The following is a 20,681-nucleotide window of genomic DNA, read 5'->3' as shown; positions in this document are numbered from 1 at the left end:
GTTTGTGTGCCAATTATATGTTGATGACATTATCTTTGGTTCTCCTAACAAGGCTTTCAATGAGGAATTTGCCGCTCTCATGACCTCAAAGTTCGAGATGTCCTCCATGGGAGAGTTGAAGTTCTTTCTAGGGTTCGAAGTGAAGCAAAGAAGAGAAGGAACCTTCATCAATCAATCCAAATACACTCAAGACATGCTCAAGAGATTCAAACTAAGTGACGTCAAGCCGGCTTCCACTCCAATGCCCACCAAGTGCCAACTTGACTTAGATCCCAATGGTAAAGTGGTGGATCAAAAGGTATATCGCTCCATGATTGGTTCATTGCTTTTCCTTTGTGCATCTAGACCAGATTTCATGTTGAGTGTGGGAATTTGTGAACGGTTTCAAGCCGCACCTAAGGAAAGTCACTATGTGGCGGTCAAACGAATATTTCAATATTTGGCTCATACCCCAAACTTTGGCTTATGGTATCCAAGAGGATCAAACTTCAAGCTTGTAGGGTACTCGGATTCCGATTGGGCGGGAGACAAAGTGGATAGGAAGTCCACTTCCGGAGGGTGCCAATTCCTTGGTTGCTCTTTGGTAAGTTGGTCTTCCAAAAAGCAAAGTTGTGTGTCTCTCTCGTCCACCGAGGCGGAGTATGTTGCAGCCGGGAGTTGTTGTGCACAACTCTTATGGATGAGGCAAACTTTAAAGGATTACGGTGTCATTTGTGACAAAGTGCCTCTTTGGTGTGATAATGAAAGTGCCATCAAGATCTCTCTCAACCCGGTGCAACACTTCAAGACAAAGCATATTGAGATCCGGTATCACTTCATCCGGGATCACATTAGGCGAGGAGAGATCGAGCTCAACTATGTCAACACTCATGATAACCTTGCAGATATCTTCACGAAGCCCTTGGATGAAGCAAGATTTCGCGAGTTAAGGCATGAGCTAAATATCATTGATTCGAGCAATGTTGCTTGAACTCTTGCACACCCCACCGTACTCAACATGTTGTCTTGTTTAGATGTAGGCATGAACATAGGGGGAGTGATGTTCTCTCAATGAACTCTTCCTCCCCCCATTATGCATAAATTGATCGAGTCTTTCATATTAGCCATGTTTGATGGTACTTGTGCTTCAAAGACGAGTTTTGGTCATGGACCCAAGGATAATTCTTCATGGTGCCATACCAATTGACTCAAACATAGGTGGCCTCGTCCACCGTCCTCTCTTCGGGAGGTTGGAGTTAGCCTTATTGTTCTCGTGTTGTTTTCTCTCGTTCTTTCTTTGCTCTTTGTGTTGGGTTCTCCTAGGGTGTTGCTTCTCTCCTGTTTTGTGCTCTTTCTTCCTCCCTTCGGATTGCACTCATTTGATCTTGGCTTGGGCATAGGTGGTCGGGCGGTACAACCGGTATCACGGGCGGTTCTACCGCTGGTCCCGGGTTGTGCCGTCCCAATGGGTCTCCGTTCGGTGCTTGGGCGGTTCCACCGCCCAAACCCACGGTAACCTACGTTCGATACTACCGGTTGACGCAGAGCGGTACTACCGCTGCCTCCCAGGCACCGGAAGTATTGCCTCCAACCACCGGTCTGTACCAGACGAGCGGTACAACCGCTCCCCAAAGCGGTACTACCGGGGCGTGTCTACGGGCCTATATATACTCGACGGGGCTGAAGGGTTGTATTTTTTCCCTTCATCCTCGTTCCTCTTCTCTTTGCCCTAGCCGCTGGCCATCTCTACCCCTGCACCGGAGTGCGTCTCGCGCTTCGGATCCTTGGCTCTCCGTGGATTCTCTCTGTGGAGGCCTCCCGATCTCTTCCCATGGATGGTGGTAATGCCTCGTGATTCTTTGCTCCTAGATCTTTCTAGGGTTCTTCCTTTGTCTAGGGCATTACTTAACTTTCCGCGATTAGTGTTTGAACTATGGAGTAGAAGAGATCTTTGTTTGCCTCCTGTCTTGTTTGCAGCACTTAGAATTTGGAATATTACTTGTGTGATTCGTATGCCTCGGTTAGATCTATCTTCCGTGGTAGTGCCACCGTCAGTGGTTCTACCGCCCCTCTGGGCGGTACAACCGCTGGAGCGGTACTACCGGCGGAAGATCCGGTACAACCGGAGTATATCAACCACAAAGCACTGTTCTATCTTCTCTGTTGTTGCAACTTGTTCCTTTTCTGCTAGTGGGTGCAATCCTCTCATCCTTGTTGGGTTTTGTGTGTTCTTTTCGTGTGTGTGTTCAGGTGGCTCTAGTTCTCGCTCTGCTCCTCGCAAGACCAAGAAGAGGGCACGAAGGACCTTGCGCCCGGTTGTGTGTGATGATGAAGAATAAGTTGTGATTCCCACCAAGCCCACTCGCCGTGAAAAGTCTGCAGCTGCTAAGCAACGTGTGGTTATGCTGTTGCATCGTTGGAAAGCCAAGGATTGGGAAGCCTTCCGGTCAAAGAATCCGTATGAGGTTCCCATTGCTCCCCGTTGGACCACCGTTCAGTTCCGGAATGAGATGCAAGTGCGGATTGTTCATGAACTCTTTGAGCACAACAAGAACAGATATGCAAGCAGTGGACAATTGATCTTGACCATTGGAGGAACAACATGGAGTATTTTGGTGAGGCACTGGCTCTCTGCGAGGAGTTTGATCTTGTCAAGCTCATGTCAGTCAACTGTGACTTTGATGTTCAACTCATCCATCAGTTCTATGCCACGGTTCATTTTGGGGAAGATGATGCGCGCACTCTCACCTTCATGTGTCGCGATGAATTGTTTCACGTTCCCTGGAGGGCATTCTGCAATGTTATTGGGTACGAGGATACCGGTCTGGAAGGAAGGGGTGGCATTCGTCCTCATGACTTTCCTGAGTCCATGCTTAAGGAGAAGCTTGCCCCTCTGTACATTCGGGGCCGTGGGATTATTGGAGAATCCAAGGATTTGGAGAAGGTCTATGACATCATGCACCGAGTGTTCTGCAATGTGCTCTTGCCCAAGGTGGGCAATCAAGATGAGATTCATGGTTATCTGGTTGATTTGATGGTTGCTATGAAGACCATGGTGCGGACAGGGGCAACGTTTGATGTGTCAAATTGGATGTGGCATGAGATGTACAACATGGTCATCTACCGTAAAGTCCCAATCTATGCCCCGTTTGTCATGTGCTTTCTGAACTCTGCGTGGGCTGTTCGTCGTCCTGGAGAGCTCCTCACTTCTCCAGACAACCTCACTGTTCATGCGGTCAAGCTTCTTAAGAAGAAGAAGAAGCATGCCGAGCCTCGCTTCCCTGAAAATGCTCCTGAGGATGTCTATGCTACTTCTGACGATGAGGACTTTGAGCTGGAGCCAGGGGCCAAGCCTTCCTGGGTGGCCAAACTCACTGCCAAGGTGAAGAAGACCTTTTGTCTCCAGGCTGACATCCAGAAGAAGATGTATGAGGCACATGTCAATGAGAAGCTTGCACGACGTCACCAAATTGTAATGATGAAGCACCTCAACATGCCGGTTCAGAGTGGCTCTGAGAAGAGCATCACCCCAGAGGAGCGTTGGATTTCTACCCATAGCACCTGGACTGATGATGAAGCCCCTCCCCAGCCATCCTCCTCGTTTGCAGCAGCTGACAATGCCATGGAAGAATCTGATCACGACGACGATGATGACTCTGACGATGAGGATCCAGATGCGACCGAGGAGTCAGAGGAGGACGCATGAGCTTTGGGACGCTAGCTTCGCTCTTTTCCTTTTTGGTGTCTTGATGCCAAAGGGGGAGAGGGTTCTATAGGTCTTGGGGATTTGCATGGGTTTTTCTCTTTTTCTCGTGTTTAGTGTTGGTCTTTGTTCGTGGACTTGTTTCGTTCCTTGCTGTGTGTGAGTCTTATGTTACTCCTTTTACCTTTCCGTTCATCGGTCATTATCGTTATTATTGCACTCTAAGTATTATATTGTCTCTCCTTTTTGTGCTCAGAGTGGTGAGTCTATAAAATCTAGGGGGAGTCTAGTCCTGAAAGTGTGCCCATGCTTTCTAACAGCTAGTTCCTTTTGGGGCACACATTCAGGGGGAGTTCCGTCTAGATTTCATTGACTTATCTCTTGCAAATCGTGTTGTTGTCATCATCCACCAAAAAGGGGGAGATTGAAAGGGCATTTCCCTACTTTATGTTTTGGATGATGATGACAACCCTTTGTGGTCTAATCGTGTGCTATATGGTTTAGGTTCTCGATGCTTAGGCTTACATCGGATTGCTATTGCCTCTCGTAGGAAAAGATCGAAGACGTGTCCTCTACGCTTTTATTATCTTTGGTCGTAGAGTACCCGTACTATCAAGAGGGAATCCTCATTAGGAAGCTCTCGGGGAATCAGTTCACGTACAATTTCCTCACCCCTCCTTTGTCTTCCTCAGTTGTGAGAGAGAGAGTTCCCCCTGTCTTTCCTTCGTGTTTCTACTCTTCCCAGCGGTTGTACCGCTCCCTGGAGCGGTTGTACCGCTGGACCTTGACACTCTCCAGCTTTGACCGAGCGGTTGTACCGCTGCCTCCGGGCGGTGGTACCGGCACCTTGCTCAACAAAGGCTAGGGCGGTGGTTCCGGCCATGCACCGCTCAAGTACCGCTCAAGGTTCTGTTTTGATGTGGTTCTCGGGCGGTGGTGGCCCGGTTGATCCGGTCGATCCTCGATGACCGGTACCACCGGTGGTCTGAGCGGTTCTTCCACTCAGAACTTCGCCGTCCAAGATCTCAAGGCCATGCGGTTGTTCCGGTCTTGCACCGCTCAAGTACCGGTCTCGTCTCTGTTTCGAGGCGGTAGTTGTGCGGTGGCTGGGCGGTTGGTCCGGTCATTCTCTTAACCGGTACCACCGCCTAGTGGCCCGGTTGTACCGCCTGGTAGGGTTCTGCAGCTACAACGTGAGTCCCGGTTGTACCACCTGGTAGGGTTCTGCAGCTACACCGTGAGTCCCGGTTGTACCGGGACAAGGACCGGTTGTACCGCTGTGGGGCTGAAAACGCAGCAACGGCTGGATTTTTAGGGTTGGTATTTAAGAGAGCTTCTCCCACCTACCACTCTCACCTTTTACCTTTCTCACTCCACCATTAATGCACTTCAAGCTCTCTTGCCCGATCTCTCTCTCTAGCCACTCAAACTTGTTGATTTGCTAGGGATTGAAGGAGGAGGCCTAGATCTACACTTCCACCAAAGGATATTTGCTTCCCCCATACTTTCTTGTGTGGATTTTGTTACTCTTGGGTGTTTGAGCACCCTAGACGGTTGAGGTCACCTCGGAGCCATATTCCATTGTGGTGAAGCTTCGTGGTTTTGTTGGGAGCCTCCAATTAAGTTGTGGAGAGAGCCCCAACCTTGTTTGTAAAGGTTCGGTCGCCGCCTTCAAGGGCACCAATAGTGGAATCACGGCATCTCGCATTGTGTGAGGGCGTGAGGAGAATACGGTGGCCCTAGTGGCTTCTTCGGGAGCATGGTGCCTCCACACCGCTCCAACGGAGACGTACTTCCCCTCAAAGGGAAGGAACTTCGGCAACACATCCTCGTCTCCACCGTCTCCACTCTTGGTTATCTCGTGCCTTTATTTGAGCAAGCTTATTTGTTTCATATCTCTTGCTTGCTTGTGTTCCTATCCTTGTTGCATCATATAGGTTGCTCACCTAGTTGCATATCTAGACAACCTACTTTGATGCAAAGTTTAAATTGTTAAAGAAAGGCTAAAAATTGTTAGTTGCCTATTCACCCCCCCTCTAGTCAACCATATCGATCCTTTCACCCGTGATATGATACGCTCTTTCACACATAAACCTCCTTATATATTCCTCAAAACAGCCACTATACCTACCTATTATGGCATTTCCGTAGCCATTCCGAGATAATATTGCCATGCAACTTTCCACCATCCAGTTTATCATGACACATCCATCATTGTCATATTGCTTGGCATGATCATGTAGTTGACATAGTATTTGTGGCAAAGCCACCGTTCATAATTTTTGCATACTTGTCACTCTTGATTCATTGCATATACCGGTACATCGCCGGAGGCATCCATATAGAGTCATACTTTGTTCTAGTATCGAGTTGTAATCATTGAGTTGTAAATAATTAAAAGTGTGATGATCATCATTCAATAGAGCATTGTCCCAAAAAAAGAGAAAGGCCAAAGAAAAAAAGAAGGCCCAAAAAAGGGGCAATGCTACTATTCCTTGTTCCACACTTGTGCTTCAAAGTAGCACCATGTTTTTCATATAGAGAGTCTCTAGAGTTATTACTTTCATAGACTAGTGGGAATTTTCATTATAGAACTTGGCTTGTATATTCCAACAATGGGCCTCCTCAAGTGCCCTAGGTCTTCATGAGCAAGCAAGTTGGATGCACACCCACTTAGTTTCTTTTGTTGAGCTTTCATACATTTATAGCTCTAGTGCATCCGTTGCATGGAAATCCCTACTCCTTGCATTAACATCAATATATGGGCATCTCCATAGCCCATTGATTAGCCTCGTTGATGTGAGACTTTCTCCTTTTGTCTTCTCCACGTAACCCCCATCATTATATTCTATTCCACCCATAGTGCTATATCCATGGCTCACGCTCATGTATTGCGTGAAAGTTTATGAGTTTGAAATTATTAAGGTATGAAACAATTGCTTGGCTTGTCATCGTGGTTGTGCATGATGAGAGCATTCTTGTGTGACGAAAATGGAGCATGACTAAACTATATGATTTTGTAGGGATGAACTTTCTTTGGCCATGTTACTTTAAGAAAACATAATTGCTTTGTTGGTTTGCTTGAAGTATTATTATTTTTATGTCAATATAAACTTTTTTCTTGAATCTTTCTAATCTGAATATTCATACCACAATTAAGAAGATTTGCATTGAAATTATGCCAAGTAGCACTCCGCATCAAAAATTCTCTTTTTATCATTTACCTACTTGAGGACGAGCAGGAATTAAGCTTGGGGATGCCTGATACGTCTCCAACGTATCTATAATTTTTGATTGCTCCATGCTATATTATCTACTGTTTTGGACTATATTGGGCTTTATTTTCCACTTTTATATTATTTTTGGGACTAACCTATTAACTGGAGGCCCAGCCCAGAATTGCTGTTTTTGCCTATTTCAGTGTTTCGAAGAAACGGAATATCAAACGGAGTCCAAACGGAATGAAACCTTTGGGAACGTGATTTTCTCACCGAATGTGATCCAGGAGACTTGGACCCTACGCCGAGGCATCAGAGAGGCGGTCACGAGGGTGGGGGTGCCCCCCCTAGGGCGCGCCCCCTTGCCTCGTGGGCCCCTCGGTGCTCCACCAACGTACTCCTTCCTCCTATATATACCTACGTACCCCCAAACGATCAGAAGGAGAGCCAAAAACCTAATTCCACCGCCGCAACTTTCTGTATCCACGACATCCCATCTTGGGGCCTGTTCCAGAGCTCTGCCGGAGAGGGCCGTCATCACGGAGGGCTTCTTCATCATCATAGCCCCTCCGATGAAGTGTGAGTAGTTTACCTCAGACCTTCGGGTCCATAGTTAGTAGCTAGATGGCTTCTTCTCTCTTTTTGGATCTCAATACAAAGTTCTCCCCCTCTCTTGTGGAGATCTATTCGATGTAATCTTATTTTTGCAGTGTGTTTGTTGAGACCGATGAATTGTGGGTTTATGATCAAGTCTATCTATGAATAATATTTGAATCTTCTCTGAATTCTTTTATGTATGATTGGTTATCTTTGCAAGTCTCTTCGAATTATCCGTTTGGTTTGGCCAACTAGATTGGTAGTTCTTGCCATGGGAGAAGTGCTTAGCTTTGGGTTCGATCTTGCGGTGTCCTTTCCCAGTGACAGAAGGGGCAGTAAGGCATGTATTGCATCGTTGCCATCGAGGATAACAAGATGTTTTCATATTGCATGAATTTATCTCTCTACATCATGTCATCTTGCTTAAAGCGTTACTCTGTTTTTAACTTAATACTCTAGATGCATGCTGGATAGCGGTCGATGAGTGGAGTAATAGTAGTAGATGAAAAAAATATGAGCTCCGACATCTAGCAATAATTGTGTAAACATAAATGTAATGTCGGTGACAAATACGTACTCCCCCAAGCTTAGGCTTTTGGCCTAAGTTGGTCTATGGCCACGGCTGGCCTCGCGGATATCCATAATAGTAGTTGGGGTCGTATTGAGAAGAAGAAGAAGAAGACTCCGATTGCCACTGGCTGACAATCATCTCCGGATCCCACTGGTAATTAGACTATCGTGAAGGATCAACTTGTGGTTCTGGCTCTGGCTCCATGGCTGGTGCAGGGTTCCGGTAGGCGTGAATAGCCTTCAATGGAACAAGGTACTGGCCTGCAGATAAATCAAACAAAGAAGGAGCAGGCAGAGTAATAGTCTCAGGATGATGTTTATTAAAGAACAATTTGTATTTAAGCTCTCCTTCCCTATTCTTAACAATAAAATCATGTTCCACCATACTTTTATAATCTAGATAAACATGACGCAGCACTTTTTCTTCCTTCTCATAATGCCTAATAGGTATGTTAAAATGTGCAGCTAGGCGTGAAGCATAGATGCCTCCAAAGATGGGCCCCTTTGTATGGTTCAGACTTAACCGTTTAGCAATAATTCCGCCCATACTAACAGAGTTATCACCGTATAAACCATGGAGCAAAATAATAATATCAGGGACACTAAGGTTTCCATAGTTTCCGCGACCAATTAAACAACGACTAGCAAATAATGCAAAACAGCGTAAAACAGGAAAATGTATGCTAGTGATTCGTGCATCGGAAACCTTCCTTGTTTCCCCTACAGTGATAGTATCAATAAACCCATCCACATCATCGGGATGTGATTCTTCTGTCTTGCCCTCAAAAGGGACTAATCAAACCCGACAAAAATCATAAAGTGACATCTCCTTATACTCATCATATAAATGAAACTCCACCATAGGTGGTGAGCTCCTAGAATGGAAATGAAAATTTTGCACAAAGATATTTGTGAGTAAGAGATACTGATCGCATTGATCGTGGAGGAAAGCGGTGAGGCCTGCATTCTTAGCCAATTCATGAAAATCTTCATAAATCCCGGCTGCTCTCAAGAAATCATCGGAAGGCCATTCACACGCCCGAACCTCCGGGTGCGAGGCAGATTATACTTAGGCTTCGGTGCCTTTTCCTTCGGGCTTCGGCTCGATGAGCCCCTCAAAAGTCTCTTCATCATTTTCTGAAAAATTCTGAATTTTTTAGTAACTTCAAAATAAAAGTAAACCAAACTCAATAATATTGATAGCAACTACTCCTACAAGTGCCTAGGGCCTATATCATGCATCAAAACGACTTTTGACCATGTAAATTTGACATGCAAGCTCAAGAACAGGGTCACCTAAGCAGCAAGAATTTGCAATGAATAAAGCACTAGAACAAAAACTAATTGGACTAATGGAGGAGTCACATACCAAGGAACAATCTCCCCAAGCAGTTTTGTGAGAGGTGCTTTGAGAAGGGAGATCGAAAATGGCTGCAAAACGAGCTTGGACTCGGGTTTGAGCTGGTTTCAGGTTGAGCATCAACATGAACATTATCATTAACACTAGTTTCAGGTTCATTACCAGATTGAGTTTCAGCATCAAAAATATAAATATCATTTGGATTCTCAGGTGTTTCAGCAATAGGTTCACTAGAAGCATGCAAAGTCCTATCATTTTTCTTTTTCTTCCTTTTAGAAGGACTAGGTGCATATACATTATTTCTCTGAGAATCTTGCTCAATTCTCTTAGGATGGCCTTCAGGATACAAAGGTTCCTGAGTCATTCTACCACCTCTAGTCATAACTCTAACAACATTATCATTATCTTTACTATTCAATTCATTGAGCAAATCATTTTGAGCTTTAATTACTTGTTCTACTTGAGTGGTAACCATAGAAGCATGTTTACTAATGAGTTTAAGTTCACCTTTAACATTAGCCATCTAATCACTCAAGTGTTCAAGCATATTTGAATTGTATTTCAATTGTCTACCAAAATAAGCATTAAAGTCTTCTTGCTTAGCCATAAATTTACCAAACTCATCTAAGCATGGGCTAGCAAACTTAGTAAATTGGATTTCAGCTTTATCATATCTATAGAGAGAATTTACCTTTACTACCTGTGTCGGGTTATCAAGACCATGAGTTTCTTCAACAGGCGGTAAATCAAGACCATGTATTTCTTCAATAGGAGGTAATTTCTTAACATCTTCAGCTTTAATACCTTTTTCTTTCATAGATTTCTTTGCCTCTTGCATATCTTTAGGACTGAGAAATAGAATACCCCTCTTTTTTGGAGTTGGTTTAGGAATAGGCTCAGGAATTGGCTCCGGAGGTGTCCAATTATTTTCATTTGTCAACATATTATTCAATAGAATTTCAGCTTCATCCGGTGTTCTTTCCCTGAAAACAGAACCAGCACAACTATCCAGGTAATCTCTAGAAGCATCGGTTAGTCCATTATAAAAGATATCAAGTATTTCATTTTCCTTAAGAGGATGGTCAGGCAAAGCATTAAGCAATTGGAGAAGCCTCCCCCAAACTTGTGGGAGACTCTCTTCTTCAATTTGCACAAAATTATATATATATCCCTTAAAGCAGCTTGTTTCTTATGAGCATGGAAATATTTAGCAGAGAAGTAATAAACAACATCCTGGGGACTACGCACACAACCAGGATCAAGAGAACTAAAGCATATCTTAGCATCAGCCTTTAATGAGAACGGAAATATTTTAAGGATATAAAAGTAGCGAGTTCTCTCATCTTTAGTAAACAGGGTAGCTATATCATTTAATTTAGTAAGATGTGCCACAACAGTTTCAAATTCATAGCCATGAAAAGGATCAGATTCAACCAAAGTAATTATATCATGATCAACAGAGAACTCATGATCCTTATCGGTAACACAGATAGGTGAAGTAGCAAAAGCAGGGTCAGGTTTCATTCTAGCATTTAGAGATTGCTTATTCCATTTAGCAAATAACCTCTTAAGTTTGTATCTATCTTTGCAAGCTAAAATAACTAAAGAGGCTTCTTGATCAAAAACATAACCCTCGGGAATAACAAGTCATTCTTCATCATCAGTATTATCAGATTCAATATTTTCAATCTCTCTAGCCCTAGCAAGTTGTTCATCCAGAAATTCACCAAGTGGCACAATAGTATCAAGCATAGAAGTAGTTTTATCATAAGTATCATGCATAGCAGAAGTAGCATCATCAATAACATGTGACATATCAGAACGAATAGCAGAAGCAGGTTTACGTGTCGCAAGCTTACTCAAACAGAAGGTGAATCAAGTGCAGAGCTAGATGGCAGTTCCTTACCTCCCCTCGTAGTTGAGGGATAAATCTTGGTTCTTGGATCTTTCAAGTTCTTCATAATGATAAGCAGATATAAATCCCAAGTGACTCAAAGAATAGAGCTATGCTCCCTGGCAACGGCGCCAGAAAATAGTCTTGATAACCCACAAGTATAGGGGATTGCAACAGTTTTCGAGGGTAAAGTATTCAACCCAAATTTATTGATTCGACACAAGGGGAGCCAAAGAATACTCTCAAGTATTAGCAGCTGAGTTGTCAATTCAACCACACCTGGAAACTTAGTATCTGCAGCAAAGTATTTAGTAGCAAAGTAATATGATAGTAGTGGTAACGGTAACAAAAGGTAACGGTAGTAAAAGTAATGTTTTTGGTATTTTGTAGTGATGATAGCGCTAGCAACGGGAAAGTAAATAAGCCGCCTACAATATTAATAATCACATAGCAGATGTAGCAGAAGGGCGCATGAGTAGGGTCGTGTGAACCAGGTATCAGCTGCCTACAATATTAATAATCACATATTCCCATCATTTGTTTTCAAATGTCCTAATCTCACAGTCTTGACATCTTTTGTTTCACTTTTCAGTGGTTACAAAGCTCCAGAGTATGCATCTCGAGGAGTTTACTCGACGAAGACAGATGTGTTCAGCTTTGGCATTTTGGTTCTGGTGATTATTAGTGGCCGAAAGAATACCATACTCAACAAGCAAGGGGATACTGTTGGTGATCTTGTACGAGATGTGAGTGAAAACATACATTTCAAGCAACATTTTTTATCCGCTCTCAATATTAGAAAATAGGCTTACTACAATTTTTTTACTTAAGTGGTGAGTTTTAACCTATACCATTGCTTGGCATCAAAAGTTGTGAACTTTTCTAATAGGGTGTGGAAAAGCAAGACTTATTTTAATACCTGGCCCATATAAATTGCATTGCATCTCTTTAAAGTCAAATATATTATACATTTCAGACCTGGCATATGTGGAAGGACCAAAGATTGCATGAGCTTGTGGATCCGTTGTTAGGGGACAGATACGAAGTCACGGAGATAATGAGATGTGCTCAGGTGGCACTGCTTTGTGCTCAGGAAGATCCCGCAAATCGGCCCACCATGACAGATGTTGCTGCAATGCTGAACTCTGAAAGCATAAGCTTACCAATGGAGCCTAAGCAGCCCGCTAAGCTAATCCATGGGTGTGCTGACAGAGACACGACATCGACATACATGTGCCAATCAAGCAAGACAATACACATAACCATAACAAGTTCAGCTCCAATGTCGACTAGAGTTCGAATCATTCTAGACAATGTCGACTAGAGTTCGAATCATTCTAGACCCGGAGGTTTGATATGATGAACATTTAGTGCTACCATCTGGAATATATAATTAGAATGTAAGGATTATGTGCCTTTTTTATGGCTCAGGTAGTGTAGATATCAAGACCTGTTTTGTGGAGTGAAAATAATTAAATAAACATGTGTCTGTGGTTGGTACCAGCTACCAGACTGGTTTTCCATCAGCTACATTGTAATTCAGACCTACAATGTTTCATTTTTTGTTGTTCCTATTTTCTACGGCACCAGAGCTAGGGATTTCGGAATCTTTGCAAGCTGGATCATCGGATTTGTCAAGTTCGGTTGTAGATGCTCTAACTACACAGGCTTTTTTGGACTTCGATCCTCCTCAAGTTCGTCAATCTGGAGCTCCGACGTAGATTCCTACCGTCGCCTTAGGGCAGCGAGTTTAGAGTTTCTTACCGTGCATGCGCAACGGCGAGATTTGATGTCAGTTGCTTTAGATTTACTCCCTCAGTCCCATAATATAAGACATTTTTGCAAGCTGTTTTAGCTTAGCTTGCAAAAACGTCTTATATTATGGAATGGAGGGGGTATTCAAGAGTGCTCACTTGCACGAAGACTTCCTAGCTATCATCGACAAGGTAAGCCGACTCTGATATGGGAGCGGTTATAGCGGTGCGTTGGTGGCACATTGTAGGGCTGTTGTTCGATGGTCTAGAAACCTTGATGTAATTTTTATTATGTGTGGGGTCCTTTGTACTTCCTCTATAAATAAATATAAGAGTGTTTAGAACACTAAAGCTTTACCGAAAAAGGCTTTCGTCCCGCTTTATATATAAACCATCGATCAACAACACTCGATACAAACACACGCCCCCACAACACACACCCAAGGCAGGATACATAGGCGTTGAGCGCAACAACATCATTCCTAGCACTACGCGAAGAGGTGAAGCCGCATATGATGAACCGTGGGCTCCAAGACGGCGCCTTTAGGAAGGGGACGACACCGGAGCGCCGCCACCGCCCGATCCGAGGATCAGAGTTTCCCCTAGAACAACACGACGGGCAATGAGAGCCGCGACGACGCCTTCAAGAAGGGAACGAGTTTCGCCACCGCCGGTCCGTCCGAAGATAGAGCAGGTTTTCACCCCGGGCACCATTCACCGCCACTGATCGCCACACCCCGGCTACCACGCCGCCCACACGGCCGTGGCAACTGGGCAGCACCAAGCCACAGGCTCTGCCCATGAGCACCGCGGACCCACCACCAGGGCCGCCGCCCCGACATCCAAGACCTTAACACCACCTCATCCGAGATCCGCCGCTACCCCAACCAAAGACACGAGCGGAAAGGACCCGCTTTTCGCACCCCTGGGCTGCCCCCAGTGCTGAGACCCAATTGGCTGGCCAAAACTGGCCTCCATCGACCCGTCTTGCGGCACCGGGCGCGAGATGAGCTCGGTCCTGCTGCCGAGCGCGAGACGAGCTCGGTCCTGCTGTCAGGCGCGAGACAAGCTCAATCCTGCTGCTGGGTGCGAGACGAGCTCGGTCCTGCTGCCGAGTGCGAGGCGAGTGATGGACCGCAGCTGGGGGAGGGCCAACCCTTCGACCAAGCTAGCGGTCGAACGACGAGATGAGGGATTGAAGGTCGAACCGGGCCGCCTACAGATGAGCCGACGCCGGCAATCCATCTGCCACCGTAGCCGACCCACCGAGCTGCCGTGATGCCAGCTCCGCGAATGGAAGCTCCAAAGAGTCGAGCCACCTCGCCGCCGCCGCCCACAACCAAAGCAGCAGCCACACCGGGCCGCTGCCCTAACCCGCCCCGGCCATCGGAAAAGCTGCATCATATCCGGCCAGTGTGCATCCACCTTAGCTGGCCAGAGCCTAGCCAGCACGCCATCCGCGCCCGACCAGGAGCAGCCCGACACGCCACCACCACCACCCTCCAGCGCCGCTGGTTGCCCAAGACGCCGCCAACCACCACCGACCCGGATCTGGGCATGGAACCCCAGATCCGCAGCCTACACGCCTCGCCTCGGCAACGGGCACACAACAGCGAGCCAGGGCGCAACGGGAGCGAGGCCACACCAAGAGAGGCCCCCAGCCGCCGGGGGGAGGTCGGAGCCAGGGACAAGAGCCGCACCACGCCATGGCAAGGAGGGCGAGCCCCGCGTCGCACCACGCCAGCCAGGGAGGGAAAGCAGCCCCGCCGACGTCGACGCCGCGTGGGCTTTACCTGGCAGCGCCCGTTGGCGACGGCGAGGGGAGGAGGGGCGAGAGGAAAGGCCTTTGGCGGCGGAGAGGGGCTCTCCCGGATCGCCCGTAGGGGGAGGGGGGAGGGGGAGCGACACGGAAGACGGGGCAACCTGTCCCACAGTTTACAGAGGAACACTCTTCCTTGGAGGTTGGAGCGCCACACTAAAGCTTTGGTTGCCACATTTTCTTACAAGCAGTGTACTAAACGCTCTTATATTTTAGTGTTCTAAACGCTCTTATATTTCTTTACGTAGGGAGTACTAAAGGAGTGTTCTAAACGCTCTTAATATTTCTTTACGGAGGGAGTATTTTCTATGAACTTTTATAAGTTTTTTTAAAAAAAGGTCCTTTTATTTTGAAAAGACCATTGGTCCCAAATTAAGAAGAAAATGTGGCAACGAAAAGTTCCTGAAAAAAAATGCAACGGAAGTCCACAGTCCACACATTTACCACGCTTAGTCAAAGTCGCCGATCCACACACAAGCTCACCGATAGATACACCCGAGCCCGTCAATGGCGGCAATGAGGACTGCAGCGGGGAGCAGCGAGCATGGCGAGCCCGTCGAGCAGCCTGTGGGGCGCCCTTGGGCAAGCCTCCACCATGGCGCAGCTGATGGGCGTGGACGCGCTCGGGCTGGTCTCCATGGTCGTGCAGGCCGCCCTGGTGGCGCGTCGCCACCGGGATGCCTGCGTGCGGCTCGCGCAGCACGTGGAGCTCGTCGGCGGCCTGCTCGGGGAGCTGGAGCTCGCCGAGCTGATGCGTCGGGAGGCCACCAGGCGGCCGCTGGAGCAGCTCGGCGGCGCGCTGCGGCGGTGCTACGCGCTCGTCACGGCGTGCCAGGACTGCGGCTACCTGCGCCGCCTGCTCCTAGGAGCCCGGATGGCCGAGGAGCTCCGCGCCGCGCAGCATGAGATCGACATGTTCATCCGCCTCATCCCGCTCATCGCCCTCGTCGACAATTCTACTGCAGATAGTCGCCGTGTCAAGGTTAGTAGTATCAAAATTGGGGCAACCACTGATTTTCAGAGCTGATATCAAACCGGAAACCTCTCTGGTTGAGGAAAATCTCTGATTTCAGCGCGATTTTACTTAAATTTGGTCGAACTGAGTCTGAATTGGGGTCCAATTGCAGATTGTTAATTGCCAGTTAAACAATTCGATATGAATTTACAGTGAGTAATGCTAGAGCTACGGGGGATTGCTTACAGGTTTAACGGACTACTTAATCGTGGACCAATAGTATTGGAGATTGGGGGAATGAGGGGCTACAGCTAACCTCAATCATACAATCTGTGCTGGTTAGTGTATATCAATAACGATGATATTTGATATTGTCTAGCAGGCTGATGAGGGGGTGCTCACTGTAGTCACAGATAGTTCAAATCGTCACATCAGGTCAGATTATTCTTCCATTATGTAGCTTATTATTACAGGATGTACGCCACATCAATGAATTTGTTTTACTTAAGATGCAAAATGATTTGACATATTCCTAGCACTTTCGTCAATAAGCATGATTTTTCCTTGTTAAGTTGAGTCAGTGTCATGCTCAAGTTATGTAACCGTGCCATAAGTTCAGCTATACAGACTCAAATGCATTAGGCTTCCCACTTCTTATGACTGTTGAAACCAAAGGTGGGTGGCACATTAATGATGAGATTTACCTACGTTTAGGTTTCCAACAAAATCTTTGTAGTTAACCAAAATCCGCATTCAAGGAGCTACTGAACTCTGCAATGCTGGAGAACAACCATTTGTAGGTAAGCACTTAAGTGAATTTCCTATTGGGCTTAATCATGGACTCGGATATATGGAATCTAATAGGCTTAAGTTTTATGTCAATGTTGTAAGTTTCAAGGATTTCAGAATTTCTTCGTTATGTCGATAATGATAATGATATTACTTTTGTTATACACATGCATACTTTTTCATGAATAAATTTTGTGTCACCACATAGAATTTAATTGTGGTAAAAAATAGAAGTTAATAAGCACATGTGTCATGGAAGAGCACTAGCTAGTGAAAGCAATCGTACATGTACTCCCTCCGTTTCCACTTTAGACTACATACGGAGCAAAATGAGTGAACATATACTCTAAAAGGCGTCTATATACATCCGAATGCAGTCTCTATAGTGGAATCTCTAAAAAGACTTATATTTAGGAACGGAGGGAGTACAAAATAAGAACTTCAATCAAACTACAGTTCTGGACTTGAGAAATTCCTTTAGCACATAAGTATTTAATCCATCAGTAATCACATGAAACACAAACAAACTGGAGCATTTTATCAATAATTTGTATACTTTTAGTGGTGTCAATGTTCGTTAAATCTCCATTGGTGACAAGGATAGATTATCTGTGAGTCAGGAAAAGTGGACCTGCGAGAACAAAATATCGTTGACATTGAAGAACTTGTGGAACTTTGTACCCGTATGGAAGAGGCTTGCTCGGGATTCACAAGGTTCGATTTCTGTCAGATCTTGGATGCTACAGACAATTTCTCAGAGAAGATGATAGTTGGGTGGGGAGGATTTGGGAAGGTGTACAAGGTAAGCCAACATAGAAACAAGTTAACAAAGTGAATGCATATCTCCCTTGTCCTCCTAATAAAGTGTGGATGTCTGCTTAGAGAAAGTTAATTTTAACTCCCTTTTTAAAAATTGCAGGGCCAGTTGCCTGGTGGACTTAATGTTGCCATCAAAAGAGCTGATGAGCACACAGCAATGCTTGAAGTCAACAGTGAATTGCAGCTTGCAAAGCTTCAGCATGCCAATGTGATTAGGTTATTGGGGTGGTGCATCCATGGGAAAGAAAGGATTCTAGTGTATGAGTTCATGCAAAATGGTTCCTTGGATCGTTACCTATGCGGTAAGTTTTCCCTACTGTAAGTTATTTCCAAGCGTGCCTCATTTAATTCCAAGTATGTATGTGCACGAATGCAAACCGTCTATGATTAAATCAAGGCTACAACAACCCTAATTCCATGGGCCAATCAAGCAGGACAATAGAAGTAACCATAACGAGTTCAGCTCCAATGTCGACTAGAGTTCGAATCATTCTAGACTCGGAGGTTTGATATAATGGAGAACATTCAGTAGTAGCATATATATACAATAAAAATGTAAGCAAGGATTATGGTCTTTTTACGGCTCAGGTAGTGTATATATTCGAGATATTAAGACCAGTTTTGTATAGTGAAAATAAACATGTTTCTGTAGTACCAACTACCAAAATCTTTGCAAGCTTGATCTTCAGGTTTCTGAGATCATACATGGCAAACCAAAAGCTGGCATGTTCAACTTGAGAATAATCAGACTTCAACTCATTATTTTTTTTCTGTTTTTTTTTGCGCATAATCAGACTTCAACTTGACAAGCAGCAACTACAGAGCTCAGAGTTAAGATCTGCAGCTGCACACAGTACAAACACATCAGGATCTCCAAATAAGCGCTGTTCTGGATTGAAAAAAGACCCTGATGCGCCTGAATATCTCCATACAAACACATCAGGAACTCTGAACTGAAGCAGAGAGACGTAGTAATCAGAAGCCATGCCTGGGCCGACTCGGATTCAAAAACCAAAGTGCGCGTTTTAGCTATGCCGGCCTGGGCCGACTTCGACTCGGATTCAAACACTTCACTGCCTCCCGCGTCCTTATTTTCTTGCTCGCCGTGTTTCCCCAAATCCCGATCCATCAGACCACGCCCTCCGATCAGCCTCCCTCGATCCATCTTCCTCTCTCTCTCAGTGCCGGATCGTTGCTCCTCGATCAACTCCGCGGCCGCGACCATGGCCGGCACCACGGTGCTCCCGCCGTCTCTGCTCCCGCGCCGTAGCGCCGCCGCCTCCGCCGACCTGCACTCCTGCTCCTCCCGCGTGCGCGTGAACCCTGCCTTGATGGCGAACCCCGCGGCTGCCAAGAAGCCAAAGCGCCCCGGATCCATGCGCGGCGAGCAACCGCCGCCGGCGAAGCGCCTACGCGGTGCCTGCTCCGGGGGCGAGCTCCATGTCGCCGTCCCCGCCAACATCAAGAACGGCAGCAAGCTTCCGTCTCCCGTCAGCGGCAAGGATCTGCTCCACTCCTCCGCAATCAAGAACCAGGTCGCCGAATCTCCGGCTGCCGCGACGCAATCGAAGCCGCAGATGAGCATGCGCGAACTGATCGCGAACGCTCGCCTCACCATGGCTCGCCTCGACAAGGCTCGCTCTGCCTCCAAAGAAGAGGCCAACCGTCGGCAGGAGATCGAGCGCAGCAGAGCAGAGGCCCGGCGAAAGATGGAGCAGATGGCGGACACGGTGCAGTTCAACGACCCCTGGATCCATCACTCCGACGTGACCAAGTCCCCTGAGGAGCTGCTCAAAGCAAGACAGCACGCATGGCGTTATCAAGCTCACCTCCTCGAGATGGCTCGTCGACGGGACTTTGCTCAAGCGATGCAAATCCACGGATGGCTGCAATCCACGGGTGATCGAAGCAGAGGAAGAAATCATCAGCAGTGCAAGCTTCTTGGTGCTAGTCTTGCATCAGAGGAAACAAAGCAGAGGAACCAATTCCTTTCTTGAGTCCGTGTGGGTGAGCCTTCGAGTTAAGCTAGTCCTTCCTAAACCATTCACACATGAGTTTCATTTAATCTTTGCATCTCTAGGTTCTGCACTTAATCACCAAGATTTCTAGTGTTCTTTCAATCCCTTTCAGTCATTAGTAATTTTACAAGAGTGTCAGCAGAGTCTCCATCTAGCTAGGCAGCAAAAACCTTGTTAAGATGTGTACGGCATAGTTACACTACATCCACACCTGGTCCTAAGTAAGGGTTTAAGTAAATAAAGGGCATTTTCAATAAATCAAAGTAAAGCAGATGAGCCTAAAAAGGAAGCTCATGTACTGCAATTCCGGCACGAGACAGAGCGTAAAACGCACTCGCCGCAAAATCCAAAATGCCCGTTTGCTACCCGGCTTGTAGCAGGAAAAAAGGAGTAGAATTGAACTTGTCGATACACACAGTAATCATGTGAGCTGCCTAGCGTCTGGAGACTATGCTGACCCTCCTGTAAAATTAATCTTGGCTGACTTGGATTCTTAGGCATTGGCGTCGTGGTGAGTTAAAGTTGCAGTTTCTGACGAGTAGCATTGGTTGGTGAACTCTTGTGTGTATGTGTGAGTGAAGCTTTGAGCTAAGCAAGTCCTTGATGTACCGACTATCAAGTCATACTGTAATCAATTTTCGATATGAATGAGAAAATTGTTGATCTGAATTTTGCAGAGCATCTGAGTATTCTTTTCGTATCTATTTATTCTTGTATGCTTCTGTGGCTTCTTAAAGCATTCTGCTGCTCTAGTCGGAAAAGTGTGTACTGAGGCACAGATCCAATGAATTCATCTCTGATTTCACAATACTTCGTTTGACGGGACTTTGCTCAAGCGATGCAAATCCACGGATGACTGCAATCCACGGGTGATCGAAGCAGAGGAAGAAATCATCAGCAGTGCAAGCTTCTTGGTGCTAGTCTTACATCAGAGGAAGCAAAGCAGAGGAAGCAGAGTCGGCAGTTTTCCAGTAGCTGAGAAAATCAGAGCAAGCAAAGGATGGGATGGATAAGATACAAGTTGTCAACTATGTTATCTACTAGTTGCAAGTTTGTAGGAGTATTTCACTGGCATATTTTCCAGTAGTGCGAGTGAGATTCTGGATTTGGCCATTAATTAGTGTGCTTATGATCACAATTGGTCAATTAATGCAAGGGATTTGATTCATGTAAGAACATTGGATCTCTTTCTACGTTTTCATCTGT

At 46.0% G+C, this 20,681-nt stretch overlaps 1 protein-coding gene and 1 pseudogene across 7 annotated transcripts; both read left to right on the top strand.

The window, feature by feature from the left end:
• The first annotated feature begins 4,646 nt into the window (after positions 1-4,646).
• On the top strand, positions 4,647-12,645 carry LOC125519183 (annotated as a pseudogene).
• Positions 12,646-15,344: 2,699 nt separating this feature from the next.
• LOC125518113 (cell number regulator 13-like) lies at positions 15,345-20,151 on the top strand. Of its 7 annotated transcripts, none has more exons than XM_048683054.1 (6): positions 15,345-15,876; positions 16,232-16,284; positions 16,564-16,649; positions 17,259-17,440; positions 17,558-17,759; positions 17,892-20,151. In XM_048683054.1, exons 1-3 carry the CDS (start codon positions 15,439-15,441, stop codon positions 16,583-16,585), a joined length of 513 nt encoding a protein of 170 aa, XP_048539011.1. In that variant the 5' UTR covers positions 15,345-15,438; the 3' UTR covers positions 16,586-16,649; positions 17,259-17,440; positions 17,558-17,759; positions 17,892-20,151. The 7 variants fall into 7 exon arrangements, with proteins under 7 accessions (XP_048539011.1, XP_048539010.1, XP_048539009.1 ...); XM_048683053.1 differs by having other exon boundaries at positions 16,229-16,284; XM_048683052.1 differs by lacking the exon at positions 16,564-16,649.
• Positions 20,152-20,681: the final 530 nt, after the last annotated feature.

This window comes from Triticum urartu, chromosome 7, assembly GCF_003073215.2.
Source record: "Triticum urartu cultivar G1812 chromosome 7, Tu2.1, whole genome shotgun sequence".
NCBI lineage: Eukaryota > Viridiplantae > Streptophyta > Magnoliopsida > Poales > Poaceae > Triticum > Triticum urartu.
The sequence above is the reverse complement of the archived record's forward strand: the minus strand, read 5'-3'. Positions and strand labels throughout refer to the sequence as shown.